Source organism: Scyliorhinus canicula, chromosome 7 (assembly GCF_902713615.1).
Source record: "Scyliorhinus canicula chromosome 7, sScyCan1.1, whole genome shotgun sequence".
NCBI lineage: Eukaryota > Metazoa > Chordata > Chondrichthyes > Carcharhiniformes > Scyliorhinidae > Scyliorhinus > Scyliorhinus canicula.
Window position 1 is genome coordinate 196,506,343 of NC_052152.1, and position 26,674 is coordinate 196,533,016.

The following is a 26,674-nucleotide window of genomic DNA, read 5'->3' on the forward strand; positions in this document are numbered from 1 at the left end:
GCCTCTTCTGACTTTTCAAAGTTACAAAATTTCCTGGCTGAAATTTTAGGAATGCAATCTAGCCCCACGCTTCTCAGAGTCCTACAGCACTTGATACCATGCCTGTGTTAGTTTCTTGAGTGATTCCATTAGTCTCAATCCCCTGCTACTCCTCCATAGCTCTGGAAATTTTTCCTTTTCAACCCCATCTCCAGTTCCATTTTGAAAGTTACTATTAAATCCGCTTCTTTACCCTTTCAGACAGTGTATTCCAGATCATAACTTACTGGTGGGTGGGGGGAGGAGGAATATATTCTTCTTGCTGCCTCTGGTCCTTTTGCCAGTTTTCTTGTATCTGTGTTCCTTGCTTACCTTCTTGCCAGTGGAAACCATTTATTCCTACCTACGCTTATCAAAGACCCCTTATTAATTTGAACACTTGTATTAAATCATCCTTTAACCTCCATCTCCTCTGCTTTGTAAAGAATAATTCTAACTTCTCTAGTCTTTCCACATAACTGAAGTGAATAAATATGCTTCTTCTCCATGTTGGTCTTGATCCTAATGTTAATGGCCCTCAAGAGTGGACAGAGGTAACTTGCCTCTTTATTTCTTTTCCCTGTCTAATTTCCTTTTGGGACATTTCATGAGTTTTATTCATTCATCCCTGTTGCTATTACAGAGATTGGAAATTGCTTTGGGAAATTGTAGGTTGGATGGGAGTCCAAACCTACAACAGTTTTTGATGACCAGCATCATTCCCAACTGGGATTAAGTGAAGAGTACCCTAACATCAAATACTGAAAACAACCAGTCTAAATATTACAATGTGTGTTTTTTGTGTATTGTGAAATGTTATGAGTCCTTTTTTAAAAATTAAAAATGATTGGATTTGCCTTTGTTTTACTCATTCTACCATTGTTGCCATTACCTTAAAAGGATTGGTCCCCTTATGCAGTGTTTTTATGCACTTCTCTTGATAGGTGAGCAGATTGCAGAGAAAAAAGAGGCTTTGGAACATTCAGACACAGGACCACTGGCCACAAGTAAGTCTGTGTCCTATGCAGATGTTTCTTGTATAATAGTTGCAAATAATTCAGTTAAATATGCCTTAAATTGAACTCTTGTTGGATTTGTGACTTTTAAATTGAATTGGAGGCCTCCCCCAGATATGTTTTCCTCCAACAATTCTAAAATTCTCCAGTGTCTCCCCGCATTCCTGTTGTTTTCTGGCCTAAGTTTAGACCTGAATTTTAGGCAGCTTTGTCATCAATTTCCTTTGAATTTGTGGATGTTCATATCCCAAGTGGTGGTGAAGGGCAAGAGAGTGAACATCTGTATTCCTCCATTTTGTTTCATTGCAAGTGACTACTTTGGTTGTAAGTGCTTAGGCTCCAACAGTATCTCTGCTCTCACTGGATATGGTCCCGCAAGTGCTGAATTCCTGTAGCTTTACCCTCGCTGCAGCATAAAGATACTGTCCGACACTCCTTTGGAGAAAGACATCAGAAATTGGTAACAATGTAAATTTGGAGACTTGCTTCAAAATGTTACAGTGGGAAGTGGCAGTAATGTATGAACCTACTGGCATCATTGCAGATGGCATCCAGCTCTTAACTGAGGAAAGAACTCTCAGAAACCTTTTCCATAAAAGTATTGTTTTGGGTAGACAATAAGGATTGTTTTGGGCAGACGATAAGGACTGTTTTGGATAGGCAATAAGGACTGTTTCGGGTAGACAATAAGGATTGTTTGGGTAGACAATAAGGGTATTTATCCTGCGAGCCACGCCTTCCTGCCATTGGGTAAGCAGCAGAGATTGTGGACAGACTTCATTGAGGGAAGGTTATATTTAGGGGTGGGGCTTCAGTGGAATGGCTCTGCACTTTTTCCATACATTCTCTGGCTCTACACTTTAGAAATAATACTTCCCACCTAACTGAAGCAATTCTCTTTTGTGCATTCATTAGTCAGTGCATCATTTATGTGGTAGTCTGATTTATTCATTTTTGTGTGCAATATAACTCACAAGTGTGTTGGATGAGCAATTGCCCGTCATTCCTGACTGTTATTTTTCAGCGATCATAATTTGGTAAACGTGTGCTGGTTATTTGACCCTTTACCCTTCAGCTGATTAGTAAGTTCGCAGTTGACACCAAGGATGGTGGAGTGGCAGATAGTATTGAGGATTGTTAGAAGATACAGCAGGACATAGGTTGGATATTTGGGCAGAGAAATGGCAAATGGAGTTTAATCCAGACAAATGTCAGGTAATGCATTTTGGTAGGTCTAACATAGAGGGGAAATATACGGTAAAGGGCAAAATTCTTAGGAATATAGAAAGTCAGAGAGATCTGGACATGCAGGTCCACAGATCCTTGAAGGTGGCAACACAAGTGGACAAGGTAGTCAAGAAAGCATACGGAATGCTTGCCTTCATTGGACGGGACATCGAGTATAAAAACTAGCGAGTCGTGCTACAGTTGTATAGAATCTTGGTACAACCACGCTTGGAATATTGCGCACAATTCTGGTCGCCACATTGCCAGAAGGATGTGGAGACTTTGGAAAGGGTGCAGAGGAGGTTTACCAGGATGTTGCCTGGTCTGGAGGATGCTAACTATGTGGAGAGGCTGAATAGACTCGGTCTGTTTTCATTAGAAAGACGGAGGTTGAGGGATGACCTGATAGAGGTCTACAAATTTATGAGGGGCATGGATAGAGTGGATAGGCAGGAACTCTTTCCCAGGGTGGAGGGGTCAGTCACCAGGGGTATAGGTTTAAGGTCCATGGGGCAAAGTTTAGAGGAGATGTGCGAGGCAGGTTTTTTACGCAGAGGGTGGTGATTGCCTGGAACGTGTTGCCAGGGGAGGTTGTGGAAGCAGATACATTAATGGTGTTCAAAAGGCATCTTGACAAACACATGGAGTACAGGAGCACACACCGAGTACAGGAGCAGGGATGTGTTGTTGCAATTCTACAGGGTCTTGGTGAGGCCACACCTGGAATATTGTGTGCAGTTTTGGTCTCCTTTCTGAGGAAAGATGATCTTGCTCTCGAGGGAGTGTAGCGAAGGTTTACCAGACTGATTCCAGGGATGGCGTGTCTGTCATATGAGGAGAGATTGACTAGGTTAGGATTGTTCTCCGCTGAAGTTCAAAGAATGAGGGGGAATCTCATAAAGACTTATAAATTTCTTTTTTTTAAATAAAAATAATTTTTATTCAAATTTTCACAAAATATCAATAACAGAAAATACTAAGAACGGAAAGAACAAACCCCCTCCCCCCCACACCGTGTATACAAAAAAGAAGAAATAATTAACGTCCGTTATTAGCAAAGAACAAATATACTCTGCCAGGAAATCCAGGAATGGTTGCCACCTCCTGAAGAACCCCTGCACTGATCCCCTTAGGGAAAATTTCACCCTCCCCAATTTAATAAACCCCGCCACATCGTTGATCCAGGCCTCCACGCTTGGGGGCCTCGCATCCTTCCACTGAAGAAGAATCCTCTGCCGGGCTACCAGGGACGCAAAGGCCAGAATGTCAGCCTCTTTCGCCTCCTGCACTCCCGGCTCCTCTGCAACCCCAAATATTGCGAGCCCCCAGCCTGGTTTGACCATGGATCCTAGCACCCTCGACACCGTCCTTGTTACGCCCTTCCAAAATTCCCCCAGCGCTGGGCATGCCCAGAACATATGGGCATGATTTGCTGGGCTCCCTGAGCACCTAATACACCTGTCCTCGCTCCCAAAGAACCGGCTCATCCTTGTCCCGGTCATGTGAGCCCTATGCAGCACCTTAAACTGTATCAGGCTAAACCTCGCACAAGAAGAGGAGGAGTTCACCCTTCCTAGGGCGTCCGCCCACGTCCCCCTCAATCTCCTCACCTAGCTCCTCCTCCCATTTACCCTTCAGCTCCTCCACCGAGGCCTCGTCTACCTCCTGCATCACTTGGTACGTTGCCGAGATCCTCCCCTCTCCAACCCACACCCCTGAGAGAACCCTGTCCTGGACCCAATGCGGTGACAGCAGAGGGAACTCCGTCACCTGCCGCCTGACAAACGCCCTTACCTGCATGTACCTAAAGGTGTTCCCCGGGGGGAGCCTGAACTTCCCTTCCAGCTCACACAGGCTCGCAAACTTCCCATCTACAAACAGGTCCCTCAACCTCCTAACACCTGCCCTGTGCCAACTCGGGAACCCGCCATCAATTCTGCCCGGGACAAACCGGTGGTTCCCCCGTATCGGGGACCCCATCAAGGCCCCCACCTCCCCCCGTGCCGTCTCCATTGACACCAAATTTTGAGGGTAGCCGCCAATACTGGGCTCGTGGTATACCTCGTTGGAGGGAGCGGCAGCGGCGCCGTTACCAGCGCCTCCAGGCGCGTACCCACACAGGACGCCATCTCCATCCTCTTCCATGCTGCCCCTTCCCCGTCCATTACCCACTTACGTACCATCGCTGGTGGCAGCCATTGGCAGCCCAATAATACCCACAGAGGTTGGGCAGCGCCAGCCTCCCCTAATCCTTGCCCCGCTCCAAGAACACCCTTCTCACCCTCGGGGTCCCAGGCGCCCACACAAACCCCGTAATGCTCCTGTTAACCCGCCTGAAAAAGGCCTTCGGGATAAGGATGGGGAGGTACTGGAACAGGAACAGAAATCTCGGGAGCACCGTCATCTTGACTGATTGCACCCTACCCGCCAGAGACAGCGGCAACATGTCCCATCTCTTGAACTCCTCCTCCATTTGCTCCACCAGCCTTGTGAGGTTAAGCTTATGCAAGGCCCCCCAGCCCCTGGCCACCAGTACTGCTACGGGCCCTTAAAAGAGCCCAAAAGACCGAAAATAGCAGGAGCTACCGAACGTGCGGCTTAGCTCCGCATCACCGCAACTGGAAGTGACTTATAAAATTCTAACAGGACTAGACAGGGTAGATGCAGGGAGGATGTTCCCGATATATGGATGTGTCCAGAACCAGGGGTCACAGTCATATTCGGACAGAGATGAGGAGACATTTTCTTCACCCAAAGAGTGGTGAGCCTGTGGAATTCATTACTACAGGAAGTAGTTGATGCCAAAACATTGAATATATTCAAGAGGCGGCTAGATATAGCACTTGGGATGAATGGGATCAAAAGTTATGGGGAAAAAGCAGGATTTAGCTATTGAGTTGAATGATCAGCAATGATCGTGATGAATGGCGGAGCAGGTTCGCAAGGCCAAAAGGCCTCCTCCTGCTCCTATCTTCTATGTATCTATGGCTGGATGGGTATCGAGCGAAGTGCTGAGGGTTTTTGGCAAAGGTTGATATCATGACTGGTCCAGGCTGGAGGGCCGAAGGGCATGTTCCTGTGCTGTATTATTCTTCAGTTGCAGAATGCAGAGCTTTGGCTGCTGAACTCCCATCATGATGGCCACAATGTTGAGAAGGACCCTGTACAAAGTACATATATTACTGTATAAAGTCAATTGTATATATTTTACACGTAATTGAGCACATAACCAAAGTTGATACTTACTTCAGTACATTACTGAGAGAGTGTTTCATTACATCTTACAAAAAAGTCAACATTTATCTTTCAACCAACAATTCATTCTTCCGTTTTACAAATTTTCCACCTTCATCTTTTCAGACATTCACCACCAAAACCGATTAGCTGGTCATTAATACCTTCACTGTGTTTAAGGGCAGAATGTCTGTTGACGCTGCTGTGTCGGCCAATGAGTTGAGGCTGGGTGGACCTAATGACAGGGCTTGCAGTTACCTAATAGAATTACCTGCGTATATCATTCCCATTCTTTCAGAGCAATGCAGTCTCCAGGTGTGATTAATAATTCCCCATATCAATCATCTCCATTCTGGCCAGGAATGATCGGTGTCACTATATGCAGCTGTTTGCGAGACCTTGCTGTATGCAAATTTGCTGCTGTGTTTGTCCACCTTAACGGTGACTGTACTTCAACAATATGTCAATGACTGTGAAACACTTCTGGATGTCCTGAGGATGTGAAAATCACTGCATAAATGCAAGGGAATCCATTTGTTTATTCCTGACTCTCATCCTGTACTGTTATAGATATTGTAATTGTACTGTCTAATTATTACTACTAAGTATCTTTATTCTCTGAGAATATTATTTTTTTTTTATTTTTAGCACCTCAAGTTGTTCCAGAACAAGTGTCACCCAGTTCAGTACAACAAGGGACCATTGTGAAAAACGGTAGGAGAATCACAAACCTTCAAATAAGCTTACATTCACTTGATCCTAATTCTGGTCCAATCCTTAGCTAATCATTTTATCGTAGTCATATACATTTTAATCTACAGATGTAACACAGTGATTTAACATTAATGTGGTGTTGCTTCGAAAGAAACATACGTGAGAACTTCTCTGAAGGCTCAATTGTACCGTCACTGAGGCATGTAGATATGCACGATTCCAGGAAATGTTTAGTTAGAATTCCTACTGGCAATTGCTTAGAAATGGTTGGTTAGGATTCCTGCTGGCAATTTCCAAGCAACAAATAAGATTTGAGTCTAGCTGTGATGTCCTTCACCCTAGGATACCCTCAACCAATCTAGGATACCCTCCTGCCACTCATTGAATGGTACTAATGTGGGTGAAATACAAAAGGATGACCATGTCTGTGACACAACAGCCTTGTCTTCAGGGAATAAAATGAACTTGGAAATAAAATAAATGGACGGCGTAATGATGCTCAAGGTGTTCACTTCTGCCCTCCTCTTTCCCTGATTAGTTAGAAAATAATCTTGGGCGCAATCTAACGGGAAAGTTTCTGAAGTGTGATTTGTGGGAGTTTCCTGCCGGTTCTGTTGGCCATTCCCCACTGCTATCTAACCACACTTGTCACTTTTTTGGGCCCTGGGGAGTTTCTCACTGGTTTATCCCACGCTTAGAATTATTTTCATCACGGAGGAGCTGAGCCCGCTGGCAAGACCAGCTCCTCAGAAATTGGGCAGCCATTTTGAAAGGGTGCCCCAATCTCTAAGTGAGCTTGCGGGTCCGTGAGTGAGGTCCTCCACCCGTATGTCATCCCCCCACACATATATATGGACCCCCCCCCCCCCAAATGATGAAACACCTCCAAATTTCCAGAGATGCCTTCACACCTGCCCTGACACCCCTACCCTTCATACCCCCCCTCCACCAAGGGTCAGGTCCTGAGGAGAGCCATGCTCAGTGCCACTCTGGCAGTACTCATGGCATTGCTGTGCCATCTGGGCACCTAGACAGTGCCAGGGTGCAGTGTCAAGGTGTCCCCATTCCAGGGGTAGGTCCAGGGGGCTACCTTGCACTGTCCCTGTCTACCCAGGGGCTTCCAATGGCCCCGGAGACCTCTGGTGCCACACGTCTGTGTGGACCAGTACTGAACAGCGCCTGGCTGGAGACTTCCTTGGGGAGTCGTTAGATGACTGGAGGCTGGTAGATCCCTGATGGGTACGCCTTAGTACATTTAAAACCTACTTGGGCGCGCATGGCTTGGTCGTGCCCGTTGTGGTGGTATCCTGATCACGCTGACTCACGAGGCCCAGGTAGATCCCGCAAGGTGTACTGGCTTCCGGGAAGCCCGCGGGAGTTTCAGTAAAGTTACCAGAAAATGGAGGCACATTTTTGAAGTGCTTTTTGGACATCTTAGGCCAAACAAGTTCAATAGGCCCCGGTTATATTTTCACGAACAGCAGCATTATGGAATGAAATCCCAAAAACCATCACAAAAGGTTCCTGTAATCCCATGCAATGAAAATGGAATTTGACCTAGTCAGTGCAGCCAACTGTTACGAATAATTTTAGCAACATACTTGTTCAACATTGAACAGTCCTCACACGCACAAAGCAAACCCATTAAGCTACAACGGCAGAAGTTATATCTTAAGACAACCAATTGACTTGCTGCATAATCCCACAACAAATCATGAGTTTTTATAGTCACGGTACGTATTACAAATCTTTGCCCCAGTAATGCAGAATTGCATAAAATTCCATGGTATTGAAATAAATAATTTGCTCCAGCTTTAAATTCCTGGGGAATTTGCTCCTTGCCATCTCCTGTATTATTATATTATGGGTATGACTTTGGCTCCAAGATGGCACTGTAACCTCAGTCAGAATGTCATGTAACATTAAATAGAATCCCTATAAGGAGACCATGCGGCCCATTGAGTCTGCACTGATTCTCCGAAAGTGCGCCCGACCTAGGCCCACTATCCCCGCCCTATCCCTGTAACCTCCCATAACCACATATTTGGACACTAAGGGGCAATTTAGTATGGGCAATCCACCTAATCTGTTTAACTTTGTACTGTGGGAGGAAACCAGAGCACCCAGAGGAAACCCACGGAGGGGGGTGAGGGTAGTTTCAGAGCCTATTGTATTCTTCCCAGCTGATTGTGCAAATTCAGCTTCTCGTAAAACAAGTTAAATTTGTAGTAGTCCTGTGTTGCATCTCCACCAGATTAACATCTTTTTAGGTATGCCTACTGTCAATAGTCTTGCAGTGTAGAAGAGGCCCTTCGTCCATTGAGTCTGCATTGACAAAAACTACACTTTTCCAGTACTTGCTCCATAGCGTTGAATATTATGACAGTACCACTACACCACCACTTCCCCATGACCCTTTGCCGACGCCTTATCACCTCTTCACAACTTACTCGCATGGTTTCATTTCTCTGTGTCTTCATAAAATTTAGCAACCATACATATGGTCCCTTCATCCAAGTCATTGATCTAAATTGTGAATAGTTGAGGCCCCAGCATCCATCCCTGTGGCACTCCACTCATCATGTTTTGCCAACCCAAAAGAGACCCATTTGGCTAACCAATGCTCTATCCATGTTATTATATGTTACTCCTTACACCATGAGCTCTTGAAATGAAAATTGCTTATTGTCACGAGTAGGCTTCAATTAAGTTACTGTGAAAAGCCCCTAGTCGCCACATTCCGGCGCCTGTCCGGGGAGGCTGGTACGGGAATTATTATGTGTAGTAACCTTTGATGTGGCATCATGTCAAATGCCTTCTGGAAATCTAAATACAGCAAACGCACAGGTTCCCTTTATCCACGCTGCTTGTTAGTTCCTCAAAGAAAACTAATAAATTAGTCAAACATGATTTCCCTTTCACAAAACCATTTTGACTCCGGTCGATTGCACTGAAATTTTCCAAATGACCCACTATAACTTCCCACAGTTTCCCTACGACAGTTGTTAAGCTAACTGACTTGTTTTTTGCTGCTTTTTGTCTCCTTCCTTTCTTGGTTCGAGGAACCTATTTTTCAATCTGATGCAATCCTTTCAGAATCTAAGGAATTTTGGAAAATTAAAACGAATGCATCTGACATCTCAGCAACTCTTAAGCTCCTAGGATAAAGTCCATTGGGACCTGGGGATTTGTCATCTTTTAATTCTAATAATTTTCTCAGTACCCTTGCCCTGGTGTTTGTAATTGTTCTTCCCTGCCTTTTACCTCCTGATTCACAGTTATTTCACAGATGATATTTACATCCTCTTCAGCGAAGACAGGCGCCAAATATCTGTTTAATTCATCAGCCATTTCCTTATTTTCTATTACTATTCCCCTGCGCTCACTTTACTCATTCTTTTCCTTTTAAATACCTGGAGAAACTCTTGCCGTCTACTTTTATATTTCTAGCTAGTTTTCTCTCATACTCTATTTTTCCGTCCTTATTAATCTTTTAGTAATGCTGATCTTTATATTTTGTCCAATCCTCTGACCTGCTACTCACGTTTGCAGAAGTATGTGCTTCAGTTTGATACTATCTTTAACTTCATTACTTACCCATGCATGATGTGTTCTTGCCTTAGAGTCTTCCCTTCTCACTGGAATGTAAGTTTTCTGAGTATCCTGAAATATCTCCTTAAATATCTGCCACTGCATTTCTGCGGACCAATCCCTTAACCTAATTTCCCAGTTCATCACCTTGGGTATCTCTGCCTTCAAACCCTCATAATTACCTTATTAAGCTTAAAACACTGGTCTTGGATCCACTTCAAACAGAATGGTGGCGCAGTGGGTTAGCACTGCGGCCTCATGGCGCCGAGGTCCCAGGTTCGATCCCGGCTCTGGGTCACTGTCCGTGTGGAGTTTGCACATTCTCCCTGTGTTTGCGTGGGTTTCGCCCCCACAACCCAAAGATGTGCAGTGTAGGTGGCTTGGCCACGCTAAATTGCCCCTTAATTGGAAAAAATGAATTGGGTACTCTAAATTTTTTTTTAAAGGAACTGTACACCCTATCCTCCCTGTCATGCTATAATCATTATTTCTCTTATTCCTACCGTGCTCTTTTGCCTTGTTTTTTTCTACTTATCCAAACTTGATCCCTCACTCCCACTATTTATCTTGAATCTTTCTTGACCTCCCTAGTTATGCAATTCGGCAGAACACTCGTCCCATGCAATTCAGGTGAAGACCATCCCAGCTGTATAGCTCCCACTTCCCCCCAGTACTCCAGCTGGTGCCCTGTACATCAAAACCCATTTCTCCCACACCAACCTTTGAGCCACTCTAATCCGATTTACACTATGCCGGTTTGTTTGTGACTCATGCAGTAATCCAGAGATTATTACATTTGACGTTCTGCTTTTTAGTTTAACTCCCAGCTGCCCATACTGGGACCACATCCACTGGATCTCCCCAAGTTATTTTCCATCCCAGAGCAAATGTCCTGAACACAGCCACCTAGAATCATAAAATCCCTACAGTGCAGAAAGAGGCCGTTTGGACCATCGAGTCTGCACCGATCCCCTAAAAGAGGCACTACTTAGGCCCAAACCCCCCCCCCCTCCCCACCAGTGACTTTTGAACTTGTAACCCCAGGTTGACAAGACCAGTGCTGTAACCCCTGAGCTATGGAGTCCTAAAGGATAATTTCACTGTCAAATGTGCAGTCTTTCAGACGAGACTTTAAACTAATTTTGTGACTACCTTAGTTAAATATGATAGGTTTTGTGGCACTAGTTTGAAGAAGAGCAGGAAATTTTCCTAACGTGCTGGCCAACATTTATCTCTCAATCAATATTATTAAAGCAAAGTATCCAGTAATTTATCCCATTGCTGCGTATGGGGCCCTATAGTTTTTGCTACCTTACAACTGTGACTACACTTCACCGGTATTAATGGAAATTTTTGTTCTGTTTCTTTTTCTCTCCCTCATTTCTCTTGCTCTCATGAATGGGATGATTGGTTTAATAATAAAAAAATAATCTTTATTATCACAAGTAGGCTTACATTAACACTGCAATGAAGTTACTGTGAAAAGCCCCTAGTCGCCACATTCCGGTGCCTGTTCGGGTACACAGAGGGAGAATTCAGAATGTCCAAATTGCCTAACAGCACGTCTTTCGGGACTTGTGGGAGGAAACCGGAGCACCCGGAGGAAACCCACGCAGACACACGGGGAGAACGTGCGAACTCTGCACAGACTGACCTTTTATGCAGCTGTAAATGTGTTTTTAAATTAAAATTTTCAATTAAAATGCTTTATTTTCATTAATCAATTTGTGTTTTTTTTATGCAGGAGAAGACTTAAATGTTGGAAATGAAACGGGTCAGAGGTATGTCTATACTGCTTAGTATTAGGCAATTTAAACACAATTCACAAAGGCAGAGGTACCAACAGCATTGAATCACTTTTAATTTGCAGTTTTTATTTATTATGGTGACGAAGAAGCTTGAGGGCAGAGAGCTACTGATTACATTTTCCTCATGAATTACAAGCATTAACTTTGGGTGCAAATGACGGAACTGTTGTTCCTGAGGCAACTGCCTTCCATGCTTCTGCAAATTGAACCAGCATTGCTCGGTGTACGAACAGTTCTCTGCCATATTGGAGTGTTGAGTTGGCACACCAACCTGGTTTGATAGCATGCACATTTTATTTAAGTTTGAAGCATTTTTAATTTGTTTAACTTCTGTTTTTTTTTCTAAAGTCCAAAGACCCATGGGTGTAGAACTTTTTGTGGATTTGTTGATGTTTGAAACAAGAGATCCAAACGTTGAAGCTGCACACCCGTTGCATGTGCACCCTTTTCGAGTTTCTGTGAGAAAATGAAGCTTTTAGTTCTTCAGAAAGATCTTAACTTCAAAATAAGTCGGTGGAGCCAAATGAGCTTATGGTCGGAATTTATTTGATCCTCTTTTTTTTTCTCTTCCTGCTTCCCCTCCGCCACAACCACCGACCACTGCTCCCTTGCAACCACACATGATCATTTTAATATTTTCAATCCTTATTTCCCAGGCAGCGACGTGGGGGAAGGGGTTTGGGTGCAGAGGACTAATAGCCTGAACTCTGCACATCTCTGAAATTAAAATCATTTCTCTCTCAAAGAGAGAGGAAGTGGCAGGCTTCATCCAGTGTCACTGGTGGTGACGGCCCAACAGCGATTGAGAAGTTACCAAAATGCAGATTGTAACACTGGACTGTTTTGAATTCTTGAATTTCAATTTTTTTTTAATTTACTTTTATTGAATGAATTGAAATAATAAATTCTAATGATAAGAAAAATGATTGTGACTATTGTGCTGTTATAAGAAGACACACACTAGCTTCTTGCAGAGAAGCTTTGGTCCTCACTGGGCATGTGTTCCAGCTTAAGCCAAAGGAAGTTCTGATCATCCATATCGACCTTCAGAGTTTGGTTTTGAAATCTGAGGTTCTTGTTACCAGTTTTAGATGAAATGGTCTTTCAAAGTGTCTTTCTCCCTCAGGCCAGAGAACGGAAAGAGCTCGCAAAAAGCAGTGAACTGGGGAGTAGCCTGCTTAGTATTGAGGTGCTTGGCCTGCTCCTTTCCTGTAGCGTGGAACGATCATGAAATTAGATTCCCAGTTGTATATCCTCAGAAAAGGAGCCAAGTCCCATCCGTTATTTTAGCAGTGTTCTATTGCGCGAAAAGTTACTGCCAGTTCTGTTGCGTAAAATCACCGTTCAATCGCAGTCAATTGGTTACTTTTGAGACCAGATCAGGAAGCAGCTATAGATTGTGGTCGTCGGTGACTGTTCTGGACTGGCTCTTTTTCCTGATGATTTGTGGAATCCAAAACTAAACCTTAAAAATTATATTTTCTTTTGTGTTGATCATTTCTATATTCCTATTAAAAGTATATATTTTTTGTCTAGATTAGGCGGGAACAGTGGGAGATGGAGGGATGTGTTACGCACTGCACTATGTTTACATTTGTATTTGTATCTTTTATTGTTTTAAAACCATAAATGCCTTCATAAAATGTTTTTTTTTAAAGTATATTTTTAATAAAAGGAGGAAATAATGCTCACTTACTTTTGATGGCAGTGAAGCAAAGAACAATCTGGAAAAATCAAAAAGCCCAAGTAGAAGAAATGTAAAGACTGAAAAAGAGAGTGAGGAGTCTTCGTCCCTCCAGGAATCTTCTGAAAACGGACAGCGGAAAAGGCCTTCGCGACCAGGCTCTTCAACAGGGGCAGCAAAAGGTAGTGCACGTCTTCTTCTGATAATCCCAAGTTCATAATATGTCAGTAGGTGACTGCACTGACTTCATTCCCTAAAATGAAGATTGGTGGCAGGTTTTTCTGACTTTACCACACCATCTATAAAGTCCTAGTTCAAGTCCTAATCTTTGAGTTATACAATCTCAGCCAAGACAATAGATCGAGCTGCTGGAATTAGTCTTAATTGCACTTATCCCTCAGTTCCCGAGTTGGAGAGGAGGGAAAAGGTTCAATGCTGGATCCTGTGTTGTCCAGTGATATTTCTCCCTGCTTTAAAATGTGCACGTGTTGGATAATGGATCCAACATAATGGATGTTGGATAATGGTGTTAGCTATAGAGCTTTTCCCTTTGGGCCATTGCCGACCTTCTCTGTTTCGGCTCTGAAGTTAGTGCGGGTTTGCTACAGAAAAAAGATGAGGCCTTTCGCAACTACCAGACATGCCATAGCGCTTTACAGCCAATGAAGTACATTTTAAAGTGCGGTCATATTTGTCAACTCCAGGAGTGGCTATGTCCCAGCTCGCAGCAGCACATGCGGTGGGCGGGGAGAGATTGAGGCTGAGCACCAAGCCATCATATTGTTCCTAGACCACACTTGGTGTGGATGTAAATTGTAGATTTTGCAAAACCAGTGCTGGACAGAGACCAAAAAACAGGAGCCACCATGGAACCTTATACTGTGAGAGTGCACAATATTCTAATTTTCACATCAGTAAAGTGTTGAAATGCTCTGTTGTGGGTGGGGGGAGGGGGAGAGAGCATTGTGTTTCATGGGGAGTTTGTTCCATTTATGTTAATAGTTACAAGTATATTTTTAGATCGACCTTTCACGATCGATCGAACCTGAAGGCAGACCCGTGGCTATTTGTCTGCTGATGCACCTTCCTGAGCTATTTTCTTGGCAATATTTGTGGTTTGCCATTGCCTTCCACTCAAGGGAAGGGAGAGGAGGCAGGTCCCAAGTCTACCTTTGCCACCAAATAATAAATGAACCTGTGCTGATTGTGCTAATCTGAACTATACACCAGCCATATAGATACACTCAAAGTGTGAATGATGTCTCATGAATTTACTGCTGAAGACTTCCACTTTGAAAAGCTGTCGCAAAACCATAGCACTTTAGGAGGGAGACATCTGAGTGGTGTAAACTTAATGTTTCATTAGTCATCGTTATGGTCTAACTTCTCAAAACTATGTCCCACCACACGCATTTTACAAAGAAAATGAAATGTTATCTCTAAGCTCCACAGTGAACCAAAAATAAGGCGTCAGTGATGGATTTTGTAACACTAAATGAAGAGTCTGATTTTTATCCGCTCAGTGTTTCTTTAACTCTGAATGAGCGCAGCTCCAACAACACCAGAAGCTCAACACCTTCCAGAAGAAAGAAGCCCACTTGACGATAATAACAATTGTGTCGCAAGTAGGCTTACATTAACACTGCAATGAAGCTTTTGTGAAAAGCCCCTAGTCGCCACATTCCAGCGCCTGTTCGGGTACACAGAGGGAGAATTCAGAATGTCCAAAGTACCTAATAGCACATCTTTCAGGACTTGTTGGAGGAAACCGGAGCACCCGGAGGAAACCCACGCAGACCCGGGAGAATGTGCAGACTCCGCACGGACAGTGACCCAAACCGGGAATCGGACTCGGCTTCCTGGCACTATGAAGCAACAGTGCTAACCACCGTGCTACAGTGATGGGCACGGATCCACAAAAATCCACTCCTACAGTGGCAGCAGTGTGAATGTACCATCCAGAAGATACACTGCAGGAACTCACCAAGTCTCTCCTTGGACAGCACCTTCCAAACCCACAACTGCTGCCATCTAAAACAGGCTTTTGCAAAGCACGGCTCATGGGTTGCCTGCGACTTGTGAAGTCCCTCTATCTGGCCCCCAGCACCAGTTTTCAAAACCCCAATCAAAGAGGTGATGTTCAATGAATGATTCTTCTTGGCGCAGCTGCTCCAATCACAGGCCAGTTCTCTCCCACCTTTGTTTCTGATAGGCTCATTAATCTGCCAATCAGCAGCAAATGAGGGAGAGAGACCGTGTCTGATCGGAGGAACAGCAAACCCACGCATTGGTGAGTGTGCCAAGGGCTGCCGGGTTGAAGGGAGAGGAGCAGTGGTGAGGCTGGAGCCTGGGGAGCCAGTTACATCTGACCCGAACCCCAGGGAGGCTGAAGTCGAGCCAGGGCAGTAGATACATGGGAACATCACCACCTAGAAGTTCCCCCCCGCAAAGCCACACACTGTCCTTAACAGCACAGTACCTATACATGGCAGCATGGACTGCAGCAATAAATGTCGACCCAGCCCATGACTCCCACATCCCATGAATGAAAATTATGGTTCCGTGGCGCTTTGGCCATGAGGTCATTTCTTATGCGCAAACTTGGGTAATGCTGTTGGCAGGCACCTTGACCCATGGGGGAATCACAGCCAAACCAGCTCCATCATTATTCAGTATCCACCTTGCGTGTGTTCCGGCACATCATAATTAATGTGGAAAAAAAAGGGAGAACAGGGACTCAGCGATAGAACACCCAAGGCGGAAGAGGGGGATACCAGGGAGGGGATGGGGAGAAGATACATCAAGAAAGATGGTTGTACATAAGAAACTGCCTAAATTGTAAAATCCGACACAAAAGATTCACTCTGTAAAATTGAAAATGCCAATAAAAACACTTTTAAAAATAAAATTAATGAGAACCCTGGTTATTTGGGTTCTCATTTTTAGGTAAATCATCGTCTTTGGTTCAGTATAGAGGCCAGTTATTGCAGTACTCATATTTATATAATAGCGCATTATGTGAATGCTATTGAGGTTTTAATGTATCACACTTGTTGGGGGGGGGGGGTTTAGCGGTTATGGAGTGGGGGGTGTGGGCGGTACTGTAACTCAAATATTGAACTTTTTTTTCTGGATTGTAGCTCAGAAGTACCTTGGATACTGCATTTGCTGTTTGAACAATCTATGAATATCTGCTCTTTAAGCTAATTTACTTTCCATCCTTTGTCTCCTAGATACCAGTACAGGCACCAGCCCTACACAAACGAAACGAAGGAAATCCAAATGAAATCTCTCCGTTGTAAACGTGTGAAGTGTAAATGTTTGTGAATTTAAATAATTTTTTCCAAGCTACTTTTCTAGCATGAACTTGTGTATAGAAGACTGTTTTTAATATTTGTCCCACTGAAATGTGACTTTAAAAAAAATTTCTTTAAATCCTGAAACTGTTTAACAAGGTTAAAAACTTGTCGTACAGCCAGTAAAAACCTTCCCTGAATGTAACTGTGCTGGTAATTTCTGTTGCAAAGCTAAAGTAAATTGCCAGATTTTGTCACTGTCAAAAACTTTGTTAGAATGTAGTATGTTGTTTTAATGTGGTATTTACTGACAGTTGAAGTGAGTGTTTAAGTCTTAAGTACTGTATGTGAATATTTGTACCAGGGTGCAATAAAACCCATCTCCACTGGATAGTTGAGTCCAAAGCAGTATCCCTTTCCAGTTAGTCCATACAGTTGTTTCGCTTAAATTACACGCTTACGCACTTCATTTCCCTTGCTCTTCACTGTGGGGAAGTTTATTTGTATCTATTCTGGGGGAGGAGGAGGTGCAAAATACTGTGGATGCTGAAAATCTGAAACAAAATCAGAAAATGCTGGAATTGACTCATTCAGGTGTGACGTGTAAGCTGTTTCCCCCCCCCCCCCCCCTCCGCAAATGTTGCCTGACTATTTCCAGCAAATTCTGTTCTTCGTTTGAGGAAGAGCTCAGCTTGACTGCGGAGTGGAATTCAAGAACCAATCCAGAGACAGATTCTGTGACGGACAGTGCGATTGTAGCAGCTATGCGGCAATTAGTTTTGAGAGTGTGGGAAGAATGAGCACGATTAATCACCCCTGCAAAGTCTGCCATCGAGCAGTACCCATGATGTAGAATACTAAGCACCAGGAAGCATTATTTTAGGTGGCGATTGAACTCATGGCTGTTAGGTAATACAACACATAATATAATTTAGACTCCCTTCAAGCCAGTACGATACTAAAGGTTTTCTTAGCTGTGTACAGTTCAACCCATTTATGTATTGGAATAAAATTAAATGTAGAAATACAAATTATAAAGAATTCACAACTCTGGCGATAGCTGTTTTCCTTTTCGACGGCCTGCTTCTATTTGACCTTGTGAATGTCAGGTGTACTAGAATACAATTTCTTAACTTGTGATCTCCCGGTTGGCGTAGTATTTAGTGGCGCCTGTACAATTCTCCTCCAGCAGAGAGTTGGTGTGTGGATGCTCTGACACAACTCTCCCCAAATGTTTAGCACTACTGTTTCTCCCATGGCCAGCAGGTGTCGCTGCACTTCTCATTGGCTCGACAACAATGAAGTGGTTAAGCCAGATGAGACTGGCATTGGTTGCTATTCAGTTAGCTAGCTTGATCTAGCTGCTAGAAAACCTACTGATTGAAGTGGGAGGAGGTGAAAGGAGGGTCCAGGGTGGGGCTGGTTGGAAATGTAGGTTGTGGTTGGATGTGATTTCATTTTCATTTGCAAAATAATTTTCTCCTTTTGGCACAATGCTGCAAATAAGCTCCGTGGCAGCTAGACGAAGGGAGAGAGCGGCTTCTTTAATGGTTCCTCTTCCTCCTTTAGAGTTGTAATACTGGATTTGTGAAGCCTTTTTGTTTTGAGGAAGAGGAAATGGCCTACATGAACACTTGAAACCTGTGCTTCCTAACCTGTTATTGGTCAGATTCTCTAATTGGGGCTGGTCATTTCCTGATACTTTTGTGGTCCAAAATGTTATTTGCCAGTTATCAACCCAGTTTCTCAGGTCTTGCTACAGCTGAGCATAGACTGCTTCATTTATCTGAGGAGTTGAATGCAACTGAATACTGTCTGTCCCCCGCAAAACTATCCCCATATCTGACCTTATGATGGAGGGACGGTCACTGCTGAAGTAGCTTAAGCTGGACCGAGGACCCTGCCCTGGAAACTCGGTGGCACGGGTTAGTACTGCTGCCTCACAGCGCCAGGGATCCAGGTTTGATTCAGACCTTGGGCGACTGTGTGGAGTTTGCACATTTGCCCTGTGTCTGCGTGGGTTTCCACTGGGTGCTCCGGTTTCCTCCCATAGTTCAAAGATGTGCTGGTTAGGTGGAATGGCCTTGATAAATTGCATCCCCTGTGTCCAAATGTTGAGTGGGGTTGCAGGGATATGGCGTGGGCAGTGTGGTCTAGGTGGGGTGCTCTTTGATGGTCAGTACAGATTTGATGGACTGAATGGCCTTCTGCACTGGAGGGATTCTATGAAATCAGGCTATTGAGGGAAGTAAACTTGCAGTGCTGGGGGAATTGAGTGAATGATTGGTTTGGTGCAGAGAACCTGCTTAGCTGCCTCATGAGTCGTGAAGCTAAAATAGCAAACTGCTTTGCATTGTAAAGCACCAACTGGGTACCAATCTTAAAACTTTGTTTTAAAGTAAACGTGACCTTGAAAGCTCGGCTTGTCTCAGTTCGATGCTTTGCCTTGAACCCTCAAAACAAAATAGATCCCCATTACAAACCTGGAAGAAAAGGTCTGTGTCACACATGCTGAACTAACTGTTGCAATTTTAACCTGTGTACTGGGCAACATCCAGCATAGGCATGAAAAAACGGAATGGCCTCTTGAGATGCATGGGGACGACATGGAAAGGGAACAATGTGACTGCAGCCAAAAAAAACAGTGGGTATAATGTTACTCAAGTGTGTCGATTGTGGATTCTCCGCACCTCTCACTTGTGAAACTTGGCTACTGACGTTTGAGGTGATAGTGGCTTTTCAGATAACTAAAGTCAAATTCTGTTATTCAAGTGATTTTAGGCAGCACGGTGGCGCAGTGGTCAGGACTGCTGCCTACGGCGCTGAGGATCCAGGTTCAAATCCCAGCTCTGGGTCACTGTCTGTGTGGAGTTTTGCGCATTCTCCCTGTGTCTGCGTGAGTCTCACCCCCACAACCCAAAGATGTGCAGGGTAGCTGGATTAGTCACGCTAAAGTGCCCCTTCATTTATTTTTTATAAATTATAAATTATTCAAGTGATTTTTTTTTTAAATTAGCATTTTAAGTACATTCTTCCTCCTCCTCTTCCCCCTCCCCAAAATAAAAATCAGTAGAACCAGAATTATCCAATATATTTAACGGTGTAGTGAAAGACTCTGGGACAACACATTTGGAAAAAGTGAATTTTATGAAAATAATGACAATCCCACAGTCATCATCAATTGGCTATGACAGTATTAATTTAAGCATTATTTCCACCCATAATCCAGTTATACATTTCACACTTCCAATCATTGAAAACAGTTTTGAAAGACCAAAAGAAAAAAACAAGCTGCCTTTTTTTTTTGCTTAGGACTTGACTGTTGACACTTAAGTCTCCATTTCTGTTTTTTTTAAATATATTATATACGTGTACACAATTTAAAAACCCATCACACCACCCCCAAGTGGAAGGCACATACACAGTTAATTTAATACATAATGAGAGGTAAGTTACTGATGAATTACAAGCAGTATAACTTTTTAAATATATTTTATATCTGGTAACACACATACACACTCTCTACCACTATACACTGTTTTGTAATTCGAACAAGGAACCTCGTGTTATTACAAAAAGAAATGTGGCCTGTCACTGTAGCTGCTCGGTAGAATATGCAGAATGATCTATAATACAACGGCAAAATTTAAAGACACCACCCATTTAGTACCATGTTTCGCCCTAAAATGTTCTAATTGGAACCTGGCAATAGTGTTGAACGTCCAGCAGGTGGCGCTTAAGGAACAGAATTGCAACTTTTTATAATTAATACTTTAGATGTGAAATCTCAATAAGGCAAAGGACATTACACAAAGGAGATTTCCTTTGGAAAATGTTAAGAGGATATGTAAAGCAGAGAGGAGCATGGGATTACACTAGGTAGCCCATCTGGAGATAACACTCGTAAAGATGTGATGGATTAAAATGTCCCATTTCAATATTATAACATCCTCTGATTGAAATTAGTCTGCTTCTCAAATTGTTTTTCTTTGCTTCAACTATTTTTAAAATAGTCCTGACTACTTGAATGAATAGATTGCATTTCGATCCCACACTTGGGGGAAGAGAGCAGCTACGGACGGGAGAAATGACAGGAAGTGCCATTTGAATGTTAGTTTAACTTCCCCAGTAGAATATTGCTTTGAAAGCCCGTGCTGAAGAATATCTTTGAAAGTGATACGCAGAGGACGGAACGTTGTGTGTCAGTTTAACTCGATCAAGATATGGTTTAGAACACGGCTAAATCGCTGGCTTACCAAGCAGGCCAGCAGCACGGTTCGATTCCCGTACCAGCCTCCCCGAACAGGTGCCGGAATGTGGCGACTAGGGGCTTTTCACAGTAACTTCATTGAAGCCTACTCGTGACAATAAGCGATTTTCATTTCATTTTCATATGGATTCCTTATTGAGGAGTAATTTGGGGATCTGATTCAATTCCAATAAAGATCATGCATTCGTGAAAAGGTTGATTCCCTCTCAAGTAGATGAAACAGTTGCTGGACACAAAGTATTTTGCAAATTAGACAGGACTCTGCATTAAATAAAGAACAGTAAGAAGTCTTACAACACCAGGTTAATGTCCAACAGGTTTGTTTCAAACACTAGCTTTCAGAGCGCAGCTCCTTCCTCAGATGTAATTGATTCACCTGAGGAAGGAGCAGTGCTCCAAAAGCTAGTGTTTGAAACAAACCTGTTGGACTTAACCTGGTATTGTAAGACTTCTTACTGTGCTCACCCCAGTCCAACGCTGGCATCTCCCCATCTTAAATAAAGAAAGCGCATCAATGTAAAACAAAGCATAGAGGCTGGTCTGATTAAAATGTTCAAATGCAAAAGGAGTTGTTACACTTCAATCGGACAGACTGGAAAACCGTTCATTCATCTATCTTAAGCCTGGATTCTCAAAATATCACAGATGGAGAATTAAAATGTTGTATTAGATGAAATTGCTTTACTTGAACACAAGCAATCTTCATCCTGAGAGCAGTTTTTAAAAAAAAAAGTTATCCTTTTATTAGCCACCCTGAAATTAGCCACCGTGCAAGCTTCTATTCAATATAGATCTCATTGCTTGTCTTCGATTTTTAAAAAAAACACACTTCATTGTGTCATAATGTCCCTGAGAGAGTCTGCGCTGTCTAGTTTAGAAAGGAAAACTGTGGCTCACATATCACATATATCCTTAAATAAATCAAACAAAACATACACATCAGCAGAACACTCTCATCCCAGTCACTGACAAGCAATTCTACTTCAGAACACGGATCTCAACAGCACAGCATATAACTTCTAAATGTTCTTCTTTTGTTCTATTAAACAGATTATAATACTGTCCATAAACTTACATGTTTTCAGTTATAAAATAAAGTTGTATATTTCAGTTCAGCACCACACTTGGGTTAATCCGGAAGTCATAGACTGTAGTGTCAGGACCTTCTTTTATAGCAAGGCATTAAGTATAAGTTAGTAGGTAGATACAAATGGTTGTCAAAAGCCCCAGTTACACTGCGGCAGGTACAGTGCGGTGTGTATATTTACCAAAGCCTCTCACAAGCACAGCTCACATAATTAGTGCCATAAACCGTTCCCTGAATTTCCACTCAGAAATGCCAAGGGCTGGTCAGGGGGTGAGAAATGCTGCTCATTTAACAGTGAGGACAGTAAAGAGCAGATGAAAAGTAAACTTTATCAGCACTTTTGTCATTGGGACATTTACAGCTTGGAGGATGCTGAACGTGGAGGGGATGTTTCCACCAGTAGGAGACACTAGAACAAAGATGAGGAGGAATTTCTTCAGCCTGAGGGTGGCGAATCCGTGGAACTCTTTGCCGCAGAAAGTTGTGGAGGCCAAATCACTGAGTGTCTTTAAGGCAGACATAGATAGGTTCTTGATTAATAAGGGAATCAGGGGTTATGGAGAGAAGGCAGGAGAATGGGGATGAGAAACATCAGCCATGATTGAATGGCAGAGCAGACTCGATGGGCCGAATGGCCTAATTCTGCTCCTCGGTCTTCTGGTCTTATGGAATTCAGCGGGTGTGCAAACCAAAATGCCGATACTACTCCCAAGTACCCTGTGACCTGATCAAACAATTCATCACAAACTGATAAAATGCTTGATGGGGATACAGCAGCATAATCCACACTCCCTGTGACGTTTGTGACATAGAACATACAGTGCAGAAGGAGGCCATTCGGCCTATCAAGTCTGCACCTAAGCCCTCATTTCCACCCTATCCCCATAACCCAATAACCATTCCTAACCTTTTTGGAGACGAAGAGCAATTTATCATGGCCAATCCACCAAACCCGCACATCTTTGGACTGTGGGAGGAAACCGGAGCACCCGGAGGAAACCCACGCAGACATGGGGAGAACATGCAGACTCCGCACAGTGGGGAAATCGAACCTGGGACCCTGGTGCTGTGAAGCCACAGTGCTAACCACTGTTCTACCGTGCAGCCCACTGGTTTATACCACTGGTGACTGGTTTAAAATGCAAGAGACTGGCCCACCTGGTTTTGGCTAGGATGCGGCGTGCAAACAAACCTTGCCAAATTCATCACATCCACGTTGCTGACTGTTGCAAGCTGCAATAAGTTCACTTGATTGCAGGATCACGACTGCCTTTACTTACCCCCTCCCCTGCTGGCACGATTTTTCTGGATGCATTAAATTACCAAAGCAAGCACTGCACCGCCCACACTTAACTGAGGCTTCAACGGAAAGGGAAGCAAATGGATCTAATTCATTTAAACATTCCTAAACAAAAAGTGACTCGAGCATGAAGACACAGGAAAGGAAAAAAAAAAAAAGGTCCCAAATGATGTGTCCGAGTCGGGAGCACGGAACGACTTTTATTTCAGAAAGCTACGCTTAGAGCCAGAAGGCCGGCTGTAAGTCTAAAGCCCGAGCGGCGAGATGCGCAGTTGTCCAAACTCATCGTTAATGCCATTTAACTGACCCCCCCCCCCCCCATCCTAACTCCGCTGTTTTCCTGAAGTGGTTTTAGTAGTTGTACTGGCGCCGGCACGGCTGGTACACGAAGCTGCCGTGGTGCTTGGTCCGATGGAAGCGGCACTCCCTGGTGAGGTTCTGCCGTTGAATGCGGTTACGGCTCAGCTGGCGCTTTTCGACCCGTTGTTTGGCCCGCTGGATCCGGCGGACCTGACTCGCCTTCTCCAAGACGGTGGCTCTCCCGCCGACAGCTGCAGGGGCTGGAGCAGCCCATCTTTCCATTCTGCTCCGACTTTCATTTCTACGGACGATAAAGGCAGTTATTTTTTCTCTTCCCCCAAAATACATTCGCCGGCAACATAGTATATTACAGTCCAAAAGCAGGCCATTAAATCAGCATCGACGTTACTCTTCACGAGCTATTTTGACTTTCTAGCGATAAAGATCATTATTATTATTCCTTCTTATTGCCCCCCGCCACCCCCAAACCCGAAACATTGCACCCTTTTCCAAACAACTACTTTCCCCTCAAGAATTTACGAATTCTGCTTCACTTTTAAAATAAAATTTGTCCACCTCCCCTCGAAAATCTTCAGCCGATAGAGACAATCTATCTGTCACCATATATCTCATCATCTTATCCCAGAATTCTTACCGTATCAGCGGGGAAGGAGGCATGAAGTTTTGAGAAGTGTTCTCCCTTGTAACCTCTTTGTGAATCTAAGTCACCCCTTTTGCCAAATCTTTCATCATGTAGCTCGGTGCTGATGTGTTATGTACTCTGAGATAACACAGGCTGCAACTCGATGCAGCTTTGACCAAAAGATACTCCAGACTTTGAAGTAAGTTCAATGTGATTTATTGAACCATCAGCACAGTTCTCTATGAGTTCGACTCTCCTGCTAATCTTGCTATAGTAACTCAGTCTGCCTAACCAGTCTGCTCTAAGCCACGTGGTGGGTGTGATGCTTCTGATCTGCCCCTGTCCTTTGAGTGTTGCCTGTGGAAAGAGACAGAGCATGTGTGCCCTGTCCTTTTATATGGATTGCCCCCTTGTGGTAGTGTCACCTCTGGGTGTCTTGACTGCCCATTGGCCATGTCCTATCCTAAGTGTTCATTCGCTGTATGTCTTGCCATCTCCGGTGCTCCCTCTAGTGTTTACTTAGTTGTAGTGTATTTACATTAACCCCTTGTGTATTTACAATGATGTATATCACCACAGCTGCTACACATCAGAAAGGCTAAGTTTCCTAAGGTTTGCTCCATATTGGCTTCGAGTTGTTCTTCCTGTGAAGTTACAATGGGCTCCCAGCCATTAGACTTGGAAAGACTGCACAGCTAGCACTAATCTGTCAAATTCATTTTTAAAATAGGAGACTGTAGAAAGTCATCACTGATCAGGGAAAGGTAGACAAGAGTTGTGACATTTGTATATCAGTTCTATGATAATTAGACATGTGAATTTGAACATAGAACATACAGTGCAGAAGGAGGTCAGGTCGGCCCATCGAGTCTGCACCAACCCACTTAAGCCCTCACTTCCACCCTATCCCCGTAACCCAATAACCCCGCCTAACCTTTTTTGGACGCTAATGGCAATTTAACATGGCCAATCCACCTAACCTGCACGTCTTTGGACTGTGGGAGGAAACCGGAGCACCCAGAGGAAACCCACGCAGACACGGGGAGAACATGCAGACTCCGCACAGACACTGATCCAACAGGGCATCAAACCTGGGACCCTGGCGCTGTGAAGCCACAGTGCTAACCACTGTGCTACCGTGCTGTGGGACCTCCAGTGGTGGCCATGGAGTTAGTGGAATGGTTTGGTCCTTTTCATCCGATAAAGATGGGTGTTTGCTGGTGCAAAGTGTATGATCAGTGAATGACAGGAATTCTTCTCCGGTGGGGCCGAATTATGGCTTATTGAGCGAGGAGTGCAATGATCAAGGGGCAGCAGTCTGGCCGGGAGGACTTTTGAAAGTGCGTCAAAGGTAAAGGTGGCAGAGGACTCTGGGACGTCGTCTCCGGCCCAGTGGTCTACTGAGCAACTGGTGGAATTTCTGAACACCAAGTCCCAGCAGCAGAGGCAAGAGGGCCCGGCTAAGGTGGCGGAGCCGATCAGGGTGGCTATTGACAAAGTGGAGCAAAGGCTGGAGGCCCAGAGCTTGGCGCTCCAGAGGGTGGAGGAGGCGGTGGTGGATCATGAGGACCAGTTGGCCTTGGCGGAGGCGGAGATGGTGCTCGTGGCAGAGGGACGGAGGCGGCTGAGGGAGGAGGTGGAGGACCCGGAGAATCACTCCAGGAAGCAGAATCTCCGGATTGTGGGGTGCCCGAGGGGATTGAAGGAACGCCGGCCGCAAAGTATGTGGTGAATATGTTCAAGAAGGTGGTGGGGGAGGGGGGCTTTGACCGTCCTCCTGAAGTGGATCGAGTGCACAGGGCATAGAGGAGAAGCCCGAAGGCAGGGGGAGCTTCCGAGGGCGATGATGGTGCGGTTGCATCGTTTTCTGGATAAAGAAAAGATTCTGTGGTGGGCAAAGGAGACACCTATGTATCTGGGAAGGAAACGTGCTGCGTATATACCAGGACCTGGGTGCGGAGTTGGCCAAGTGGCAGGCTGGGTTCAATAGGGTCAAAGTGGCCCCTCTACAAAAAAAGGAGTGGTTTGTGGTGTTGTATCCTGCTCATCTGTGGTACTGCACCAGAATCAGGAATTCTATTAAACACCAGAGGTGGTGAGCAAATGTATGAGACAAGATGGGCTGGGGGACTTATGGGGACACTGAATTTTGGAGATGTCAATATGGGGAATGTGGTTGTGTATGTCGGGCAGATTGTTGCATTTACTATGTGTGGGTGTGGATTGGCTAAGTGTGTTCAACTGTTTTGGGTTGAATTGTGGGTGAGGGGTGGTCGGGAGAGAGGGGGCAGCCGGTTGCCTTGAGTGGGGGCCACCATGCTAGCAGGTAGGCTAGTTAATGGGAGTGAAGTGGGGGGGGGGGGGGGGTCAATCTCTGGAGGGAGTGGGGGGTGGGGCGGGTTGGTTTGATGTTTCTTTGTTTATGGGTGGATGCTGACGTGGGCGCAGTTGGTTAAGGGGGATGGCGGCGGAGATCTTGGAGAGGC

At 44.4% G+C, this 26,674-nt stretch overlaps 2 protein-coding genes across 5 annotated transcripts in view; one reads left to right on the top strand and one right to left on the bottom strand.

Annotated features, from left to right (window-relative positions):
• Positions 1–17,629, top strand: part of ncoa6 (nuclear receptor coactivator 6) — a gene marked incomplete at its 5' end in the record, with an annotated part of 50,210 nt that extends 32,581 nt beyond the window's left edge. The window contains 5 exon segments of the mRNA XM_038803619.1: positions 963–1,025; positions 6,144–6,209; positions 11,545–11,581; positions 13,317–13,474; positions 16,526–17,629. Of these exon segments, the coding sequence (XP_038659547.1) occupies positions 963–1,025; positions 6,144–6,209; positions 11,545–11,581; positions 13,317–13,474; positions 16,526–16,578 (377 nt within the window).
• A 5,783-nt stretch (positions 17,630–23,412) lies between these two features.
• The window catches only part of LOC119969673 (tumor protein p53-inducible nuclear protein 2), a 69,526-nt gene continuing 66,264 nt past the window's right edge, over positions 23,413–26,674 (bottom strand). For all 4 annotated transcript variants that reach the window (XM_038803621.1, XM_038803622.1, XM_038803620.1 and 1 more), the window contains exon 4: positions 23,413–23,846. In XM_038803621.1, coding sequence (XP_038659549.1) covers positions 23,597–23,846 — 250 coding nt within the window. In that variant the 3' untranslated portion in view covers positions 23,413–23,596. The remainder of the gene's footprint in view (positions 23,847–26,674) is intronic.